The sequence below is a fragment of the Leucoraja erinacea genome, chromosome 13 (assembly GCF_028641065.1).
Source record: "Leucoraja erinacea ecotype New England chromosome 13, Leri_hhj_1, whole genome shotgun sequence".
NCBI classification, from domain to species: domain Eukaryota; kingdom Metazoa; phylum Chordata; class Chondrichthyes; order Rajiformes; family Rajidae; genus Leucoraja; species Leucoraja erinaceus.
In genome coordinates this window covers 45,746,924-45,766,095 of record NC_073389.1, presented here as the reverse complement: position 1 = coordinate 45,766,095, position 19,172 = coordinate 45,746,924, and the positions used below count along the sequence as shown (strand labels likewise).

The 19,172-nt window shown below is 45.4% G+C and overlaps 2 protein-coding genes across 2 annotated transcripts in view; one reads left to right on the top strand and one right to left on the bottom strand.

The window, feature by feature from the left end:
- The window catches only part of LOC129702992 (interferon-induced GTP-binding protein Mx3-like), a 37,071-nt gene that overhangs the window by 7,185 nt on the left and 10,714 nt on the right, over window positions 1-19,172 (top strand). Inside the window, 7 exon segments of the mRNA XM_055645128.1 lie at window positions 9-163; window positions 7,313-7,451; window positions 11,692-11,940; window positions 15,057-15,241; window positions 16,662-16,806; window positions 17,444-17,602; window positions 18,527-18,603. Coding sequence (XP_055501103.1) covers window positions 9-163; window positions 7,313-7,451; window positions 11,692-11,940; window positions 15,057-15,241; window positions 16,662-16,806; window positions 17,444-17,602; window positions 18,527-18,603 — 1,109 coding nt within the window.
- Window positions 5,804-6,260, bottom strand: LOC129702991 (60S ribosomal protein L35-like). Its single transcript, XM_055645127.1, has one exon. The coding sequence runs from the start codon at window positions 6,217-6,219 to the stop codon at window positions 5,851-5,853; it is 369 nt and encodes a 122-aa protein (XP_055501102.1). The 5' UTR covers window positions 6,220-6,260; the 3' UTR covers window positions 5,804-5,850.

The window sequence follows — 19,172 nt, the reverse complement described above, 5'->3', positions numbered from 1 at the left end:
GTTTCCAGCCCAGGACAGTATTGCAGGGACGGGAGTGGGAATCAGCCACGAACTAATCAGCCTCGAAATTGAATCCACCAATGTCCCTGACCTGACTCTGATAGACCTGCCAGGTATCGCCCGAGTCGCCGTTGGTAACCAGCCCCAAGATATCGGAGACCAGGTAAGGGGAACGTATTTCTTGAATTCACAATTTCTTGGGAAATGTCCCTGGGAAAATTATCTCATTGTTGTTTGTGGAATCTTCTATCCAAAATAAATACTAAATTTCCTATGCGACAAGTCTAATCTCGCCAACATATTTTTTTATTGCCTCTAAGGTATTTTGGAAGTGTCTTAAGGTTATGCAATATTGGACTTCCCTTTACATTTTGCACACTCACTGATCAACTTATCACACTTATTTTTTACTCCTAATTAATTTACCAATATATTGACATTATTTTTTTGTTAAGTTTTAGAGATACAGTGTGGAAACAGACCCTTCACCCCACCGAGTCCCCACCGAACAGCGATCCCCGCACATTAACATCTATCCCACACACTAGGGGCAACTTACACATACACCAAGCCAATACATCTTTGGTTTATTAATAAAAATTTTATCGTACGTCTTTGAATTTTGGTTATTAATCCTAGCTATATTGGACCAGCTAGGACTTCAAAATGGGGTTAAGTTTCAGTGTTGCTGGGAGATTAGGTCAAATTAGAATTACTCTCTGCAGAGTTGGGACACGCTGCAAAGCGGTGCCAGTGTCTGGAGCTTAGATACAATTTGCAAGCAAAGAATGGGAAGCTCTGCAAACCCTGTCAATCTGGTGCAAAATGCATAGAATGGATTGGATGGCTGCAAACCAGACATACACCTTGTAAATAGTTGTAAATAATGTTGCAAAGTCTGACTTTACCAAGTGTTGATTGGATGAGGTGTTGATCCTTGTCTTCTGTAAATCAGGGTAAATGTTTCCATGTTGACTTCCTCTCTAAGTCCATTGTGAATTGGGTTAGGGAAATGCCTGTTATGTATGGGGTTAATCGATATATGTAATTGGGTTAGTGAGAGATCACCCCCATGTGGTTTGGCCCCTCAAGGTCCCAGGACATATAAATGTCTGCGATCATGAGGCTCAGCGTCGATCTTCTGGAAGATACAATGATACTTGTTATTTGAACCTCATTGAGGTTCAAACAAAATTTGGTTTCTGCAGTCATACAAACAAGTAGAAAAACCAAGACACAACACAATTTACACAAACATCCATCACAGCAAATCTCCTCCTCGCTGTGATGGAAGGCAAAGTCTTATCTCTCCCCTGCACTCCCCATTCTCCTCCCGATTCTCAAAGGTGGGCGATGTCAATCCGGCAAAGCCGTGGGGTGATGCTCCGGGTAAATAGCAAGTCCTGCAGCTATTAAAGTTGCCGTGCTGGGCCCCGCTCCATGTCAGGCTCAACCCCGCACTCCGGAGAAGTCTTTGCGGAAGCCCCAAAAATTGGAGCCTGTGGCGGTGTTACGCTAGCAAGTCCTCCGAATCTCTGTGGTCGGGCCGCAGAAGCGCCGTCCTCCTTCTCCGCGGGGTACGATGTAAGCGCCCCAGCTTCCAGGAAGCCGCTCACCTCAGACCCAAGAGAGGGGGGTTCCGTACAGGGAAAATACGTTGAATGACACACATCGACACTCAAACCGCTCGGCATGCGTGAACTGCTGGTCTCTGATAGGTAACAGGCAGACGTGAGGATCGAACCCATGGTGGGATAGGTACAGTGTGATCTGTGACGCGCTTTTGGTAAAATCAAATTTAGTTGTTTCAAGTGCTCGATTCAGTCTTTTTACTGCAACTAGACTGGGGGGAGCAGAGAAACGAGCAATTATCATTCGGGGCTCGTCTGGGATCTCAAAAGAACTCCAAACAGAAGTTTGCGATCAAGAGCGTTGAGCTGTTTCGATCGTGAGTGCAGCAAATGGGCCCACTGTGCAGTTTTCGCATTGAATTTCGGCACTTCGTGAGTCGGAGTGGATTGATCATTTGCGGGCTTGGGACAGGGTCTAATCGAAGTAATTAGAACAGAGTCTAGCAAGCACGGGGGAATGGTTAGCACGCCTTTGGGTTGGAGGCCCATAAAACAAGGCTGGGGTTGGAGGCCCTGGTGGGGTTGTGTTACAGGACCCTTTCCTGGGTTAGAGGCCCAAAACTGGTCGTAGTTGGGCAGACTGCAGATGCCTTTAACGAGAGCCAAACGCGCTTCATCAGGCAAGAAGTGGCCCAGCGTTAGACTTGGTATCCGAATTGGTGGGGTATTAAAAGACATGTCTCGCCTTCAATCGGATCGCTGCCGGGAGCGGGAATTGAAAAGGTGCGCTTCGAAAACAGCATAGATAATTTACAGCGTGAAGCGTCTAGGCTCTGGATCCTCGGTACTTAGCAGAGGGTGTGCCTATGTTTAGGTATCTGAGTCACTCCCTGAAGTAATGGACGAGGAGCCTCGAGAAGGCACAGAGCTTGGATAAACTGAGTATACATTGGCTGATTCGAGAGCATGCGTAGTAAGAAAGATACACACTAAAAATTAGGAGATTGAGTTTGAGTCTATATTTGCAGCGAAATTTCCACATACTGGATTTCATATTGAAATTCTGCGTAAGGTGGGATTCGATTTCCTGTATATAGAACTTCGAAGTCCATGATCGATTCCGAATAGCGGCTGATCAACAGTGAATAGTAACCCACTGGTTGATTGTTGATTAGTACCTGATAGCGAAGAGTACCTGAGAGACGGGAGCCTCCCTACTTGACGAAAAGTAATCCGAATCGAGAAGGGTACCCCTAATTCTGTCGAACTTAGAGAGGACGGATGGAGGTCCCCCTTTAGAAGTCCAGTCTAAGCAGTAGGATAGTAACTTTCGGGAGGAAAAGTAATTATTTAGACAAGTAATTATTTGTAGGAAGAGTAAACTAGGAAGGGGAAAATCTTCGGTATCAGAGGGAGAGGTCCACTGCGTGATACCAGCGTTACACGGCGTCGAGATCGAGTGTTCGTGAATTGTGTGCTAGTGCTTTAAATCATTTTGTAAATTGTAAAAAATAGCTTTCCGTATTGTTATAGGATCCGGATTTTGTAAATATTCTCTGTATGTAAATAAATTTGGAGTAATTAACAGTTAAGATTTAGATCGTGTTAAGTCCGCAGATGGTCATTTGTGTTGCTGCTTGTGCGAGTGTTTACAGATTTAAAACTTGAAGCGAGAGTGTGTTTAAGTTAGATATTCGGTGTTTAATTTGGATATTCGTATTTGTTTAAGATTGTTTTGTAAGAGTCTGAAATGGGGTGGTTTCATGGGTTGTACTGCTTTGATCGCTGCATCGGGGGAGGAGTCATCCTGCTGATTGATTGCGCTACGAGGAGGATTAATGAGAGTGGGGTTTACTGGATGCTTATCATTTATATTGGGGTGTGTTTTGGGTTATTGATAATCGGGGGAATATTTTCATTCTTAATTATAGTCTTGTTGGCGTAGTTTGGGTTCGTTTGTTTGTGCCAACTTAAAGTTAATTAAGTGAGAGAGAGAAACTGCTGCGTGAGAGACTGCGTGTGAGTGAGAGTTGTTTGAAAGTTTGGTATTTAATGCAGCGATTGTGATTTAACTGATAAGAGAGTTTGGAGAGACTGAATAGGATCGAGTGGTTTGAATAATTAAACAGGAGTGATTCGGAGATAGTTGAAAGGAGGCGATTGCTGGAGTAGGTGTGAATCGGAAAGATTGTTGACCATTGTGTGGGAGAGATTCCATTGATCTTGGAGCCTGGGAGGAGTAGTGAGAAAAAGAGGTGTTAGTGTCTGGAACCTTTATTTTGCAATTTGTGTTTTGTTCATTGTTCCGAGATGGGGAATGTCTCTGAGAAGGATCGATCAAACAGATCGGAAAACCGGATAAGGATAATTTGCGGGGAGCTTCCAAATAAAGCGTAGATAGACTGAGGGGATTATCGGGGAAATTAAATGCAATTTCCAAAGACCAACTTTGGCTGTTGAGCGGAATTAAGTCTTTAATCGCGATAAACTATGTAGAGACAATCGTTAAAAATTATGGGAATAGTGAAGAAGCAAATGAGTTAATTCAGATGTGGAAGGTATTCTTCACTAAAAGAAAAATAAATAAATTGTTTTACTGTCCACGCTAAGAATGGTGGCTTGTAATTGGGAATACGAGAAGACAATAGAACTGATCCTTTTCAAGACATTTCAGAGCGGGGACAAGGATAATTCATAGTAAATAATTTATTTCAAAACGCATTGATAGTTTACGATTATTTAAATGGTAAATGTAGCTTCAGAAGCGTTTTCATTTTGCATGTTAAAACCCACCTGAGAACCATGGGCGATTTTGCAATTTTACTGACGGATTTTTCACTTTTAAAACTTTTCATATACCAAATGAATAAATATAAAGATAAAAAAAGTCAATATTGCCTTGCTTTTAATGAAATGCAGCGAGCAAACGCGATAATTCCCGATATTTGGGATCTTTAAATCTCCACGACAAATGTCCGCTGGTCACTTCCGCTGGATTTGCACCTTCAGCTCCCTCTTGAATTTACCTTAGTTTCTATCTTTTTTTTGGACTGTAAATTTAGGTAGCTGTGCCTCACGGTCACCCCGACTGGCACAGTAAATTGCAGCTCAAAAACTGGCCGTTTTCGATGTTTTTAACGGGTGTGAAAGTGCGTGTTTTCCCATTCACTAACATGTACCGGATGTATAGCATGTACTCCACTTCAGATTTTCGGTCACGTGGGTGCGGATCTACGCTCCAGTGACCTTTCGTGAAATCACCCTATACCATTGTATAAATATATACACACATCAATAAATAAAACAGATAAAGTGCAAATAAACAGATAATGGGCTATTAATGTTCAGAGTTTTGAGTTGAGTTCAATAGCCTGATGGCTGCGGGGAAGAGGCTGTTTCTGAACCTGGACGTTGCAGTCTTCAGGCTCCTGCACCTTTTGAGGCAGCGACTGATAGATCCCCTCGATGGTAGGGAGGTCAGAGCCGATGATGGACTGGGCAGTGTTTACTACTTTTTGTAGTCTTTTCCGCTCCTGGGCACTCAAGCTGCCGAACCAAACCACGATGCAACCGGTCAGCATGCTCTCTACTGTGCACCTGTAGAAGTTAGAGAGAGTCCTCCTTGACATACCGACTGCGTAATCTTCTCAGGAAGTAGAGGCGTTGATGTGTTTTCTTTATGGTGGCATTAGTGTTCTCAGACCAGGAGAGATCTTCAGAGATGTGCACTCCCAGGAATTTGAAGCTCTTGACCCTTTCCACCATCGACCCATTGATATAAATGGGACTGTGGGTCCCCATCCTACCCCTTCCAAAGTCCACAATCAGTTCCTTGGTATTGCTGGTGTTGAGGGCCAGGTTATTGTGCTGGCACCAATTGGTCAGTCGATTGATCTCACTTCTATACTATGACTCGTCCCCATCAGTGATACGTTCCACAACAGTGGTGTCGTCAGCAAACTTGATAATAGAGTTTGCACTATGACCGGCTACGCAGTCATGAGTATAGAGTGAGTACAGCAGGGGGCTGAGCATGCAGCCTTGAGGTGCTCTCGTGCTGATTGTTATCGAGGCTGACACTTTTCCACCAATTCGAACAGTCTGAGGTCTGTGAATGAGGAAGTCAAGGATCCAATTGCAGAGGGATGCGTAGAGACCCAGTTCTGAGAGTTTGATAACCAGCTTGGAGGGCATGATTGTATTAAATGCCGAGCTATAATCAATTTTTTTTAATTTGTTTTTCCTTTTCTTAAATTTAATGAGATGTGTGGGTGAACATTTAAGCTTTCACAGCGTATTTGCACATAGGGTACAGACGCTCTTTCCTCTGCAGTTTCTTCGTCATCAAACTCTCCTTGTGCTTGTTTAGTCGCCGGCGCATGGCTCGGGTCCTCTTGGGTCGCAGATCCAAGGGCTTGTACTTCTTGCCTTTGTAGAGTTTTCTCAAGTTCTCCTTCTGTGTCTGATTAATGACGGTAAGGACTCTGGCGATGGACTTGCGCACGACACGGCTTTGGGAAAGCTTTGACGCAGCTCCTCCTGTTACCTTGGCAATGCGGAGCTGGGACACTTCCACCTTGAGAACATCCAGCTGCTTGAGGAGCTCCTCCTTTTTGCCGTGCAGATCTCGTGCCTTGATCTTTGCCATGGTCCTGGGCCGAGCGACGGACGTCTGCCTGGGGTGGGATGTAGACCGCGGTCAGTATGATGGAGGTGAATTCCCTCGGAAGGTAGAAGGGGCGGCACTTCACCGACAGATGTTCGAGGTGTGGAGAGCAGTTGGACAGGACTGCCACGTCTGAGCACCACGCAGAGTTGACCATGAGACAGACGCCCCCTCCTCTCCCTTTCCCAGATGCTTCTGTACGGTCCATACAGTGGATGGAGAACCCTTCAGGCTGGACCGCTGGGTCTGGGGAGCTGGGGGTGAGCCATGTCTCTGTGAAACACAACATGTTGACTTCCTCTCGAGGTCCATTGTGAATACAATGTATTGAACTGTTGTATCATTGGGTTAGGGAAATGCCTGTTATGTACGGGGTTAACCGATTTCTGTAATTCAGTTATTGAGAAACCACCCCCATGTGGTTTGGACCCTTGAGGTCCTGAGGCATATAAAAGTCTGCGATCACGAGGCTCAGCGTCAATCTTCTGGAGGAGCGCTCAGGACTGCGTGAACTTCTGGAGTGCTCTGTCTGCACAAGGCCTAGAGGGCTTGAACAGGCAGACGCGAGGATTGAACCCGCGGTGGGATAGGTGCAGTGTGTGATCTGTGACACGCATTTGGTAAAATAAAATTTAGTTGTTTCAAGTGCTCGATTCAATGGTTTTATTGAAACTAGACTGGGGGGGAAGCTTAGAAACGAGCAATTATCATGGGAAGAAACTGAAGATCTCGGAGAAAAAAACCCACATGGTCACGGGGAGAACGTACAAACTCCGTACAAACAGCACCCATAGTCTGGATCGAACCCGGGTCTCCGGTGCTGCAAGAGCTGCACCTCTATCGCTGTGCCACCGTGGCCGCATTATACATCTGATTATACATCCGTATAAATACATCAAGCAGCATTAAAGCTGCCACTGTATTGAGTTTGGCAAAAGTTAAATGTAATGCTCTGTAAAAGCAAAATGACAATTTTGTTGTCCATTGCATTTGTGCCTGAAGTGCTTGTGCCTTTACAATGTGTAGATGTCAACATCTTCATGGTTCTATAACTCTGTGGTCTGCTTTATTCCAGATTAAGAGACTCATTAAATTGTTTATTAAGAAACAAGAGACAATTAATCTTGTCGTCGTGCCTTGTAACGTTGACATAGCAACCACAGAAGCACTGAAAATGGCCCAGGAAGTGGACCCTTCTGGAGGCAGAACTTTGGGTAATTGCATAACCTTCCCCACTCCACTCCCCCTTTACCCAGGTACCCAACACATGCACAATGGCCTGCAGTAGGCTTCGTATTTTGAGAAGGCCTCAGCGGCATCTCCCTTGCACTATCCCTAAACATAGAAACATAGAAAATAGGTACAGGAGTAGGCCATTTGCACCCTTCGAGCCTGCACCGCCATTCAATATGATCATGGCTGAACATCCAACTTAGTATCCCGTGCCTGCCTTCTCTCCATACCCCCTGATCCCTTTAGCCACAAGGGCCACATCTAACTCCTTTTTAAATATAGTCAATGAACTGGCCTCAACTACCTTCTGTGGCAGAGAATTCCAGAGATTCACCACTCTGTGTGAAAAATGTTTTTCTCATCTCGGTCCTAAAGGACTTCCCCTTTATCCTTAAACTGTGACCCCTTGTTCTGGACTTCCCCAACATTGGGAAAAATCTTCCTGCATCTAGCCTGTCCTAAAGTTTGTATAAGATCGCCCCTCAACCTCCATATTATGGTCACTCTTGCCCAAGGGGCCACGCACAACAAGACTGCTAACTAACCCTTCCTCATTACTCAATACCCAGTCTAGAATAGCCTGCTCTCTCGTTGGTTCCTCTACATGTTGGTTTAGAAAACTATCCCGCATACATTCCAAGAAATCCTCTTTCTCAGCATCCCTGCCCATTTGATTCACCCAATCTATATGTAGATTGAAGTCACCCATTATAACTGTTTTACCTTTGTTGCATGCATTTCTAATTTCCTGTTTGATGCCATCCTCAAATCCACTACTACTGTTAGGTGGCCTGCACACAACTCCCACTAGCGTTTTCTGCCCCTTAGTGTTTCGCAGCTCTACCCATATCGATTCCACATCGTCTAAGCTAATGTCCTTCCTTTCTATTGCGTTAATCTCCTCTTTAGCCAGCAACGCTGCCCCACCTCATTTTCCTTTCTGTCTATCCCTCCTGAATATTGAATATCCCTGGATGTTCAGCTCCCAGCCTTGGTCACCCTGGAGCCATGTCTCCGTGATCCCAACTATATCATATTAATGGAATGTCATAATCAAATAAGGTCATAAGTGATACAAAGAAAATAGGTGCATGATTAGGCCATTCGGCCCTTCAAGCCAGCTCCGCCATTCAATATGATCATGGCTGATCATCCAAAATCAGTACCCCGTTCCTGCTTTCTCCCCATATCTCTTGATGCTGTTCTAATAGGAACAGCAATAGGCCATTCGGCCCATCAAGTCTCCTCTGCCATTCTATCATGGCTAATCTATCTCTCCCTCCTAACCCCATTCTACTGCCTTCTCCCCATAATCCCTCACACCCGTACTAATCAAGAATCTATCTCTGCTTTTAAAAAATCCCTTGCATTTGCTCTTAGCCGTTGGATAATTCAAGGATTAAATAAAATAAAGGCTTCTACTTCTTTCTCTTGTGTATTCATCTAACTTCTCCTTCAACTTGTATGTCAACCACAAACCACCTTGTGATAGTTGCTTCAAACTTTTGCTCTCCATTCCTGCTCTCCTCAAAGTTAATCTTTGGACCCTGTTGTAGGAGGGAATTTTGTGTTGTTCCCGTACCCTGAATCTGGCTTTACTTGGGGCCCAGCTGAGAAATATGAGGTGCTGTTCCTCCAATTTGTGCTGGGTAGTCTTTTCAAATGAGGCAGAGGTTCACTTCCACCACCTACAACCTCATCTACTGTATCTGCTGTTCCAGGTGTGGACTCCAATTATCGGTGAGACCAAGCACAGGCTTGGCATTTGTTTCCTGAACACATCCGCTCAGTCTGCCTAAACCTACCTGATCTCCCGGTTGCTAACACTTTTACTCCCCCCCCCCCCCCCCCCCCCCCCCCTCCCATTCCCAATCCGACCTTTCTGTCCTGGGCCTCCTCCATTGTCAGAGTGAGGCCCAGCACAAATTGGAGGATCAAAGCCTCATATTTCGCTTGGGCAGCTTTCACCCCAGCAGTATGAATTTTGACTTCACTAACTTTAAGTCACCCTTCCTTTCCCTCTCTATCCTTCCCTCCCCCTTCCCAGTTCTCTGACCAGTCTGACGGTCCCTCTGAATACTTTGTGTCTCTACTTGTTTTGTTGTCACCTTCACGTAGGTAACAACGATCTTTCAACATTTCTCTTGATCTGCATCTCTTTTGATCTTTTACACTTCCTTATCTCTGTAACTCCCTCTCCCCTGACTCTGAAGAAGGGTCTCGAGCTGAAACGTCATTCCTTCTCTCCAGAGATGCTGCCTGTCCCGCTGAGTTACTTAAGTATCTGTGTCTATCTTCGGTGTGAACCAGCATCTGCAGTTCTCCTACACAACCATATTTCCTGACCAATTTTATTGCCCTCAACTTAGTGTACAACCCCCCAATGTTTAATTTAACTAAACTAGCTGTGCTGTGGAACCTAAACACCATGATGAATCTATTTACTGCCTCACTAACATCCTTGGGTACCATGCGTGGCCATTTTTACCATCATACTTCCTCCGTCTGTAAGCTCGAAGGTTAAACACATTACAAACTATTCATTTTCTCCGATAATGTCTCAGTGTACTACAGCTATATACTTGTACTATCTCTGATATGCTCATCTAAAATGTATCTTTTATGTTTAGAGATACAGCGCAGAAACAGGCCTTTCGGCCCACCAAGTCCACGCAGAACAGCGATCCCCGCACGTTAACACTATTCACGCACATTAACACGGCATGTTTGTGATCTGGAATCAGTTAAAGACTGCGCTAGATAATGCAGCATAGTCTGAAGAAGGGTTCCAATCCGAAACGTCACCCATCCATTTTCTCCAGAGATGCTGCCTGACACACTGAGTTACTTGATCCCACCACTTGCCACATCTTCCCTGTCAGCTTTCCGCAGAGACCGCACCCTCTGTAACTCCCTGGTCAATTCGTCCCTTCCCACACGAACCATCCCCTCTCCTGGCACTTCTTCTTGCAACCGCAGGAAATGCTACACTTGTCGCTTTACCTCCTCCCTTGACTCCATTCAAGGACCCAAGCAGTCTTTGCAGGTGCGGCAGAGGTTCACCTGCACCTCCTCAAACTTCATCTATTGCATCCTCTGCTCTAGATGTCAGCTGCTCTGTGAGATCAAGTGTAGGCTTCGCCCACCACCTCCGCTCAGTTTGCAATAACCAACCTGATCTCCCAGTGGCTCAGAACTTCAACTCCCCCTCCCATTCCGAATCCGCCCTTTTTGTGCTGCGCCTCCTCCATGGCCAGAGTGAGGACCACTGTAAATTGGAGGAGCAGCACCTCATATTTCGTTTGGGAAGTTTGCACTCCAGCGGTATGAACGTTGACTTCTCTAATTTCAAGTAGTCCCTACTTTCACCTCCCCTTCTCAGCTCTCACTTAGCCCATTGTCTCCATCTCTTCCTTTCTTCTTCCCCCCCCCCCCCAAAACCCACATCAGTCTGAAGAAGGGTCTCAACCCAAAACTTTGCCTATTTCCTTCGCTCCATAGTTGCTGCCTCACCCGCTGAGTTACTCCAGCATTTTTGTCTACCACTGTGTTATCCCAGCACTTTGTGCCCATGTCTGGTAGAAACCAGCATCTGCAGTTCCTTTCCACGCATGGAACAAGCTGTACTGTTTAACACAGACCTTGAGAGTACAATGAGACAGACCCAACCTGGAAGGAACAACATTAACTAAGATGGTTCCCTATTTCTCCCAGTGTTCATCCCCGGCATCTACCATCATTGATCCCCACTATGCTCTCCTTGCCTCTTTTAATTTAGTTTAGAGATACAGCATGGTAATAGGCCCTGCGGCCCACTGAGTCCGCACCGACCAGCGATCCCTGCATGTTGACACTATCCTACACACACTAGAGACAATTTACATTTATGCAAAGCCAATTAACCAACAAACCTGTACGTGTTTGGGGTGTGGGAGGAAACCGAAGGTCTCTGAGAAAATCCACGCGGTCACGGGGAGAACATTAAAAACTTCATACCGATAGCATCCGTAGTCACTATCAAATCCAGATCTCTGGTGCTGTAAGGCAGCAGCTGTGCCACCATGCCACCCTGCTTATGTTGTACTGAACTGTACACAAAAATGAATTTCACTGCACCTTGGTACATGTGACAAATATAGTTCCATTCCAACTTCCTTATAATTTTCATTGCCAGCAAATTAATTCCATTATCTTTCCCTTTGTTTTCTTTTAAATTTGAAGGTATTTTGACCAAACCTGACCTGGTGGACAAAGGAACAGAGAAGAACGTAGTTGACATTGTGAAGAACCTGACAGTAGAGCTGGCGAAGGGATACATGATCGTTAAGTGTCGTGGCCAGAACGACATCAATGAAAATATATCACTGGTGGATGCAATCGCCAAGGAAAAAGCATTTTTTGAAGATCACGACCAATTTTGGTAAATGGTGATGACTTGTTTTCCATTAAGTGAAGTGCAGATGGCAGATCGTGTAGACAGTAAACACCTAACATGCTTAGCACCTCCCAGTTACATGTGCAAACGGCCTTCATATCCAAGTTTAACCTACAAAAATGTACGTCTTGGAGTGTGGGAGGAAAAACCTTGCCGACCCAGGACAACATGGTCGAACTTGGGTCCATTGAGTCAGAAGTGATAGAAGCGGAATTTCACGGCCCATCAAGTTTCAATCATGGTTTAGTTAAGGCTGTTTCCCCATAATCCCTGACGCCCAGCGGGTCTCTGGCGCTGCAAGCGAGGCTGCGCCACAAGGCCCTTCGCTTTGCCAACACATCGCGTGTCACTGCTCTGAAAATAGCGATCCTTTGCATATTAAACCTTGACTGGTATTCCCCACACAATTTCACTAGGGACAAGGAAATTTACATTTATACAAAGGAACTGGTCAACCCATTATTGTAACCTACAAAAACAACCTACATCTTCATGGAGTGGGTGGGAGGAAACCCATGCTAAAGTCACGGGTCTTGAGAAGTAACTTTGTACAAAACAAATACAAGGCGTAGCAGGGAACGCCTGTAGTCGTGGTCGAACAATCCTGGGTCTCGCCGAAACTAACTGACATTACATGGGACCAGGCCTCGAGGCATGCCTTTTGTACTCTAACAATCCGTCAGATGACTGCAGGTGATAGAAGCGACTCAATTTCACCACTAACTTCCATCCGGCCATTACGGCCCATCACATTTCCCTACCATTTCTTGCCTCACTATCTCCACGCAGGTGATCAACATCATGGCTACGCTTCTTCACACCCTGATCTCCATCCCCTCTTTCCTCCTCTGCACCCAGGATGAGGTGTTCCACACCAGGGCAACGGAGATTCTCATTTTTCAGGGAATGGGGGTTCCCCTTTCTACCATAGATGAGGCCCCCAGGGTAATCCCCGTGACTCTACTCTCACTCCCCAGGTCTCTGGCGCTGCACCCCACCTGCCGTCAGCAACAAATAATCTCTTTCATTTTCTGTGACCCCACCACTCGCCACCCATCTCCCCATCCTCCTGTCTGCTTTCCGCAGAGACCCCCCTCCCTTCCTTGGTCAAGTTCGCTTTCCAGCATTTCCCTTGCAACTTTGCATCGCGTTGTCGCTTTGACTCCATTCAAGGACCCAAGCAGGCTTTCCAGGTGCGGCAGAGGTTCACCTGCACCTCCTCCAACTTCATCTATTGCATCCGCTGCTCTAGATGTCAGCTGCTCTACATCGGTGAGACCAAGCGTAGGCTTGGCGATCGCTTCGTCGAACACCTCCGCTCGGTTCGCAATAACCAACCTGATCAACAGGTGGCTCAGCACTTCAACTCCCCCTCCCATTCTGAATCCGACCTTTCTGTCCTGGGCCTCCTCCATGGCCAGAGTGAGGACCACCGTAACTTGGAGGAGCAGCACCTGATATTTCTCTTAGGCAGTTTGCACCCGAGCGGTATGAACATTGACTTCTCTAATTCAGGTAGTCCTTACTTTCTCCCCCTTTCAGCTCTCCGTCAGCCAACTGGCTCCTCCCCTTCCTTCATTCTTCCCGCCCCCCACCCCCACCCACCCTCACATCAGTCTGTAGAAGGGTTTCGGCCCGAAACGTTGCCTATTTCATTCGCTCCATAGATACTGCCTCACCTGCTGAGTCTCTCCAGCATTTTTGTCTACCTTGGGATATATAAAAGTGGTTTTATTTAACTCCAGCGCTCTTGGGAAATTCTCCGGGATAAATGGCAGTCATATTTTTGGTGTTATGACCTGGAAACCTGAAACCCCGAGCTCAGGTTTGTCTGAATGGAGTTTGCATCGTCAGGTGGGTTTCCTCCGGCTGACATCCCAAAGCTGGCACGTTTAAAGTAATTCCCCCAGTGTGTGGGGAGTGGATAACGTGGAAGTAGTGTGGACGTCTGGTGAGGTCGGCTGACTCGGTAAAGGGCCTTTGCCGTGCTATAAACAAACTCACTAAGGCATAGTTCTTTGGTCAGCACTGAGTTGCTGTCCAAGGCCATCTTTCAAATGGATCTTAAAACAAGAACAAGATGTGAATACGGTACATCTTGAAGAAATGCGACTCCTCCTAGCAGGTAAAGCAGACCAATTCTTAGTGATTTGGTCTCCTTTTATCAACTTTTTATAAGCATATGGTGCAACACAACCATAGAAATCAAATATTTCTGAATCAGGTGACGGGTGGCCAAGAACATTGAATAGGTATATCTCCCTCAATCTCCTTTTTTTTCTAATTCGTTTCTTTCTCTTTCTCTATTTCTTCTTTTTCTCTCTCTTTCTTTTCTCCATTCTTCTGTACCTTTTCGTGTACTTCTCTCTTCTCTCGGGCTACCTTACTATCTCTGTGATAATCTCTCTTTTTCTACTCTTTTCTTCCTTACTACTGTTTTATTATTAAATTAAAAAATGAGAAGTTGTATATGAAATGTAATATGTCAATATGTATTAGGTACTGTGGTACCACATTATTGTACTTCTAACAAAAATTAAAAAAAACAAAAAAACAAGTGGACAGGTTCACAGGTGAGTTACAGTAAGTATTACGCTCCAAAGCTGAGTTTCATTTAGTGATACAGCACGGAAACCGGCCCCTTGGCCCACTGAGTCCGCACCAACCAGCGATTCCCCCAAATTAACACTCGTACATACACACTGGGAAAAATGTACATTTATATCAAGCCAATTAACCTACAAACCTTTACGTCTTTGGAGTGTGGGAGGAAACCGAAGATGTAGGAGAAAGACCCACGCAGATCGCAGGAGGATGTACAAACCCTGTAGAGACAGCACCCACAGTCAGGATCGACCCTGGGACTCTGGCGCTGTAAGGCAGCAACTCTACCGCTACGCCACCGTGCTCCCCTAAGCTCTAAACAGCATTTATCCCTCAGTTCCAATAGATTGCTGACTTGCGACAATGGTTGTATTGTTTCTTCTGAATTTTTGCTTTGAATCTTTGTTCAAAAGTACTGTATTGACATGTAAAACTTTCTGGGTTAGCTCGTGACCATAGAAGGCTCTGTAATAGATACTTAGGTACTGGTCTTCCTTCAGATGAAAGGGGTGGCGGAATAAGCTGGGAAGTAAACTGCAGTGGTGAGCACCAGAATTGGCAGACTCTCAAAATAGTGACCCTGTTGATGACTTAATCTGTCTTTTCAAGAAATCATTGCCTCACTTGCGAAATGAAATAGAAAAAAAGCTGAACCAGTCGTTGCAAACCCTCAAGAAGTACAGCCACGCAGTTCCCACTTCTTACTCCGAGCAAATAACATTCTTAATCGAGGTAAGGCCCTCTCTGTTTCATGGCTGTGTTTAGTCTGTTTTGTTCCACAGCAACATACCAAGTGTACACGGTAAGCGAGGCTGGAACCGTGTACAGCCTGCCATTTCATTCTCCTGCGTCGAAGGGCAGGTTCGTTGCCAAAAGTTACATTTCAGGTCAAATTTCAAACCTGAGGAGTCACTGGAATGACCAAAGGATGGGAATGAACTGAATTCAACGTGGGTTTCAATGAGACTTCTCCCACCTCCCCTCCCTCAGCCTTCTAAACTCCAGCGAGTACAGGCCCTGAGCCTTCAAAAACGCTAACATTTGGTCACACATGGAAAGTATGTCCAACTATCAATCTGAAAGTGGCCCCCTGTTTCTGGGCATTTCCCCCCCTGGGTGTAGTTCAACATTCTGCCCCTGCATGTGGTCCAAGCTGTTATTGGAAAATACTGAAAATCTGAAAATACAGCCCTGCGCCTTCCCGTCTTGATCTCCCTCCGATTCCGGGAGTGGAAATACTGACCACCACCACCTACTCCAGCACAATGTTCCAGGTTCATGTCATCAAGAGTGCTTTATCGCCACATGACCCAGATAGGACAATGAAATTCTTACTTGCAGCAACACAACAGAATACGTAAACACTGTAAACATAATAATAAATGAGAAGAAAAATGTTTAGCGCGTGTATACACACACACACATACATACACATAAAAAATAAATAAAGAATAATGGTGATAGTCATAGCAGCAGAATTAGGCCATTCGGCCCATCAAGTCTACACCACCATTCAATCCTGGTTCATCTATCTCTTCCAACTAATCCCATTCTCCAGCCCTCTCCCCATAACTTCTGACACCCTTCCTAATCAAGAATCTAACTCTGCCTTTAAAATATCCACTGACTTGGCCTCCCACAGCCTCCTGTGGCAAAGAATTCGACAATTCTAAAAGAATGTCCTTTAATTCTGAGGTTATTACCTGTGGTCCCAGGCCCACCAGTGGAAACATCTTCTCCACATCTACTCTATCCAAGCCTCTCACTATTTGGTAAGTTTCAATGAGATTACCCCTCATCCTTCTTAACTACAGCATACAGACCCAGTGCCTCGAAAACATGGATAGGTGATGTTTTGGGTCGGGGAAGACACAAAGTACTGGAGTAATTCAACGGGACGGACTGCATCCCTGGAGAACATGGATAAATGATGTTCCAGGTTGAGACACAAGGGTCCCAACCCGAAGAGTCACCTATCCGCGTTCTCCACAGATGCTATCTGACCCGCTGAGTTACTCCAGCACTTTGTGTCTTTCCATGGTAAAACAGCATCTGCAGTTCCTTGTTTCTTCAAAAGGTGACTTTTTATTGGTTAATGCTTTTCTACATGCATGTGCTGGTAACTTCACAAAACTTGTGATTTATTTACCAGAAAATCAACAGCTTCTGCAACCACATAAAAAATCTGACCATGGGAGAGGAACCTCAGAACCAGATAGATGGCGAGAGGTACATCACCATAGTACGAAATGAGTTTGATGAATGGAACACATTCCTGAACAAGCGTGTATCAAAATGTGAGCATAAATATATTTTGATTGACTGATGCTTTATTATCACATGTACCTGTCTCATTGTGCTCTCGAGGTCTGTGTTAACCAGTACAGCTTGTTCCATGCGTGGAAAGGAACTGCAAGGTTTCCACCAGACATAGGCACAAAGTGCTGGAGTAACTCAGTGGGTCAGGCAGCATCTCTGGAAAAATGGATGGGTGACGTTTCGAATCGGAACACTTCTTCAGACTGTGCTGCATTATCTAGTGCAGTCTTTAACTAATCCCAGATCACAAACATGCCGTGGTGAATGGTCGGGCCCTGGGGAGTGTTGTGGAAAAGTGGGAGCTAGTAGTGCAGGCGTGTAGTCCCCTGAAAATGGTGTTGCAGGTAGATAGGATGGTCAAGAAGGCTTTAGGTACATTGGCCTTGCATCAGTCAAGGTTTTAAGCATAGAAATTGGGATATTATGTTGCAGCGGTATGATGTATGGGTGAGGGTGCAGTTGTAGTATTGGATTCAGTCTCGGTCACCTTACCAGATGAAAGATTTTGTTCAACTGGAAAGAGTGCAGAGAGTGCCTGACTGATATTGCGACCAAATGCATGATTGGAAAAGAATAGATTTTTATTAAGTTATACTTTTTGTTTTGCATTATCAGTCCAAACTCACTTGGAAAATGTAGTTCACAAATATGAAAACTCATACCGTGGAAGAGAGCTGCCTGGGTTTGTCAACTACAATACCTTTGAATCCTTCATTAAGGAAGAGGTCTCTACACTGGAAGATCCAGCGATTACGAAACTGAAGACAATCACAGGTATGTGACTGCTATGCATAAGGTGTAGTTCTTTGAATGGCAAGAACTCTGGGCACCCAAGCAGGAACATTCATCAAAGGTAGTGGATACTTCAGTCTTAAGCCTGTAACAAGCAACACACTGCTTTGTTAAACTAAAGTTAGACACAAAATGTTGGAGTAACTCAGCGGGACAGGTAGCATCTCTGGATAGAAGGAATGGATAGGACAGGTTTGGAGGGATATGGACCAAGCGCAGTGGGACTAGTGTAGCTGGGACACGTTCAATGGCGTGGGCAAGTTGGGCTGAAGGGTCTGTTTCCACACTGTATCACTCCATGACTATGAATGGGTGACATTTCAGGTCGTTAAACTATCCTGGCATGAAACATTTGCAAAAAAGTGAAAAGCTTTTTTGTTCCGTGTTATCCAGTCATTGAAAATACAATGCATGATTACAATCAAGCCATCCACAGTGTGCAGATAGAGGATTAAGGGTATAACTATGAGTGCAAGGTAAAGTCCAGTAAAGTACGATTAAATATATTTTTACGGAGTGCATCAGGGATAAATGGGAGCACAAGACCACTCTAGTTGGTGGGTGGATGGTTCGATAGCTTGATAACAACTGGGAACAAACTGAATCTGGAGGTGTACATTTTCAAATTTCTGTACATCCTGCTCGATGAGAAAGGGGAAAAGAGGGAATGACTGTGGTCGGATACTTTGTAACTTGTGTAGGAAAGAATTGCAGATGCTGGATTAAACCAAAGATAGAATTTGTTCTCACCCCACTCTTCCCCCCCCCCCCCCCCCCCCCCCCCCCCCCCCCCCCCCCCCCCCCCCCCCCCCCCCCCCCCCCCCCCCCCCCCCCCCCCCCGGTTCCCCACATTGTCTTATCTTGGTTCTCAGTTGCATGTGTGATATCGTCTTTTTCCTATTGCAGAAATCACAAGGGATATTTTTACGGTCATTGCCGAGCAACATTTCAGTGCCTTTGGTAACCTGTTCAAAGCTGCCAAGGTACAGTACACAAACCTTCTGCCTTTCGGTAATGGAGTTTTGGAGTTTATAGACAATAGATGCAGGAGTAGGCCATTCAGCCCTTTGAGTCAGCACCGCCATTCAATGTGACCATGGTTGATCATCCACAATCAGTACCCCGTTCCTGCCTTCTCCCCATTTCCCCTGACACCGCTATCTTTAAGAGCTCTATCTAACGCTCTCTTGAAAGCATCCAGCGAACCGGCCTCCACAGCCTTCTGAGGCAGAGAATTCCACAGATTCACAACTCTCTGTGTGAAAAAGTTTTTCCTCAACTCTAAATGGCTTACCCCTTATTCTTAAAATGTGGACCTTGGTTCTGGACTCCCGCAACACTGGGATCATGTTTCCTGCCTCTAGCGTGCCCAAACCCTTAATAATCTTTTATGTTTCAATAAGATCCCCTCTCAGGCGCTCCATTCTATCAACATATGACAGAACCTACGCTGCATTCCCGCAAGAATGTCCTTCCTCAAATTTGGAGACCAAAACTGCACACAATACTCCACCTGTGTTCTCACTAGGGCCATGTACAACTCCAGGAGGAC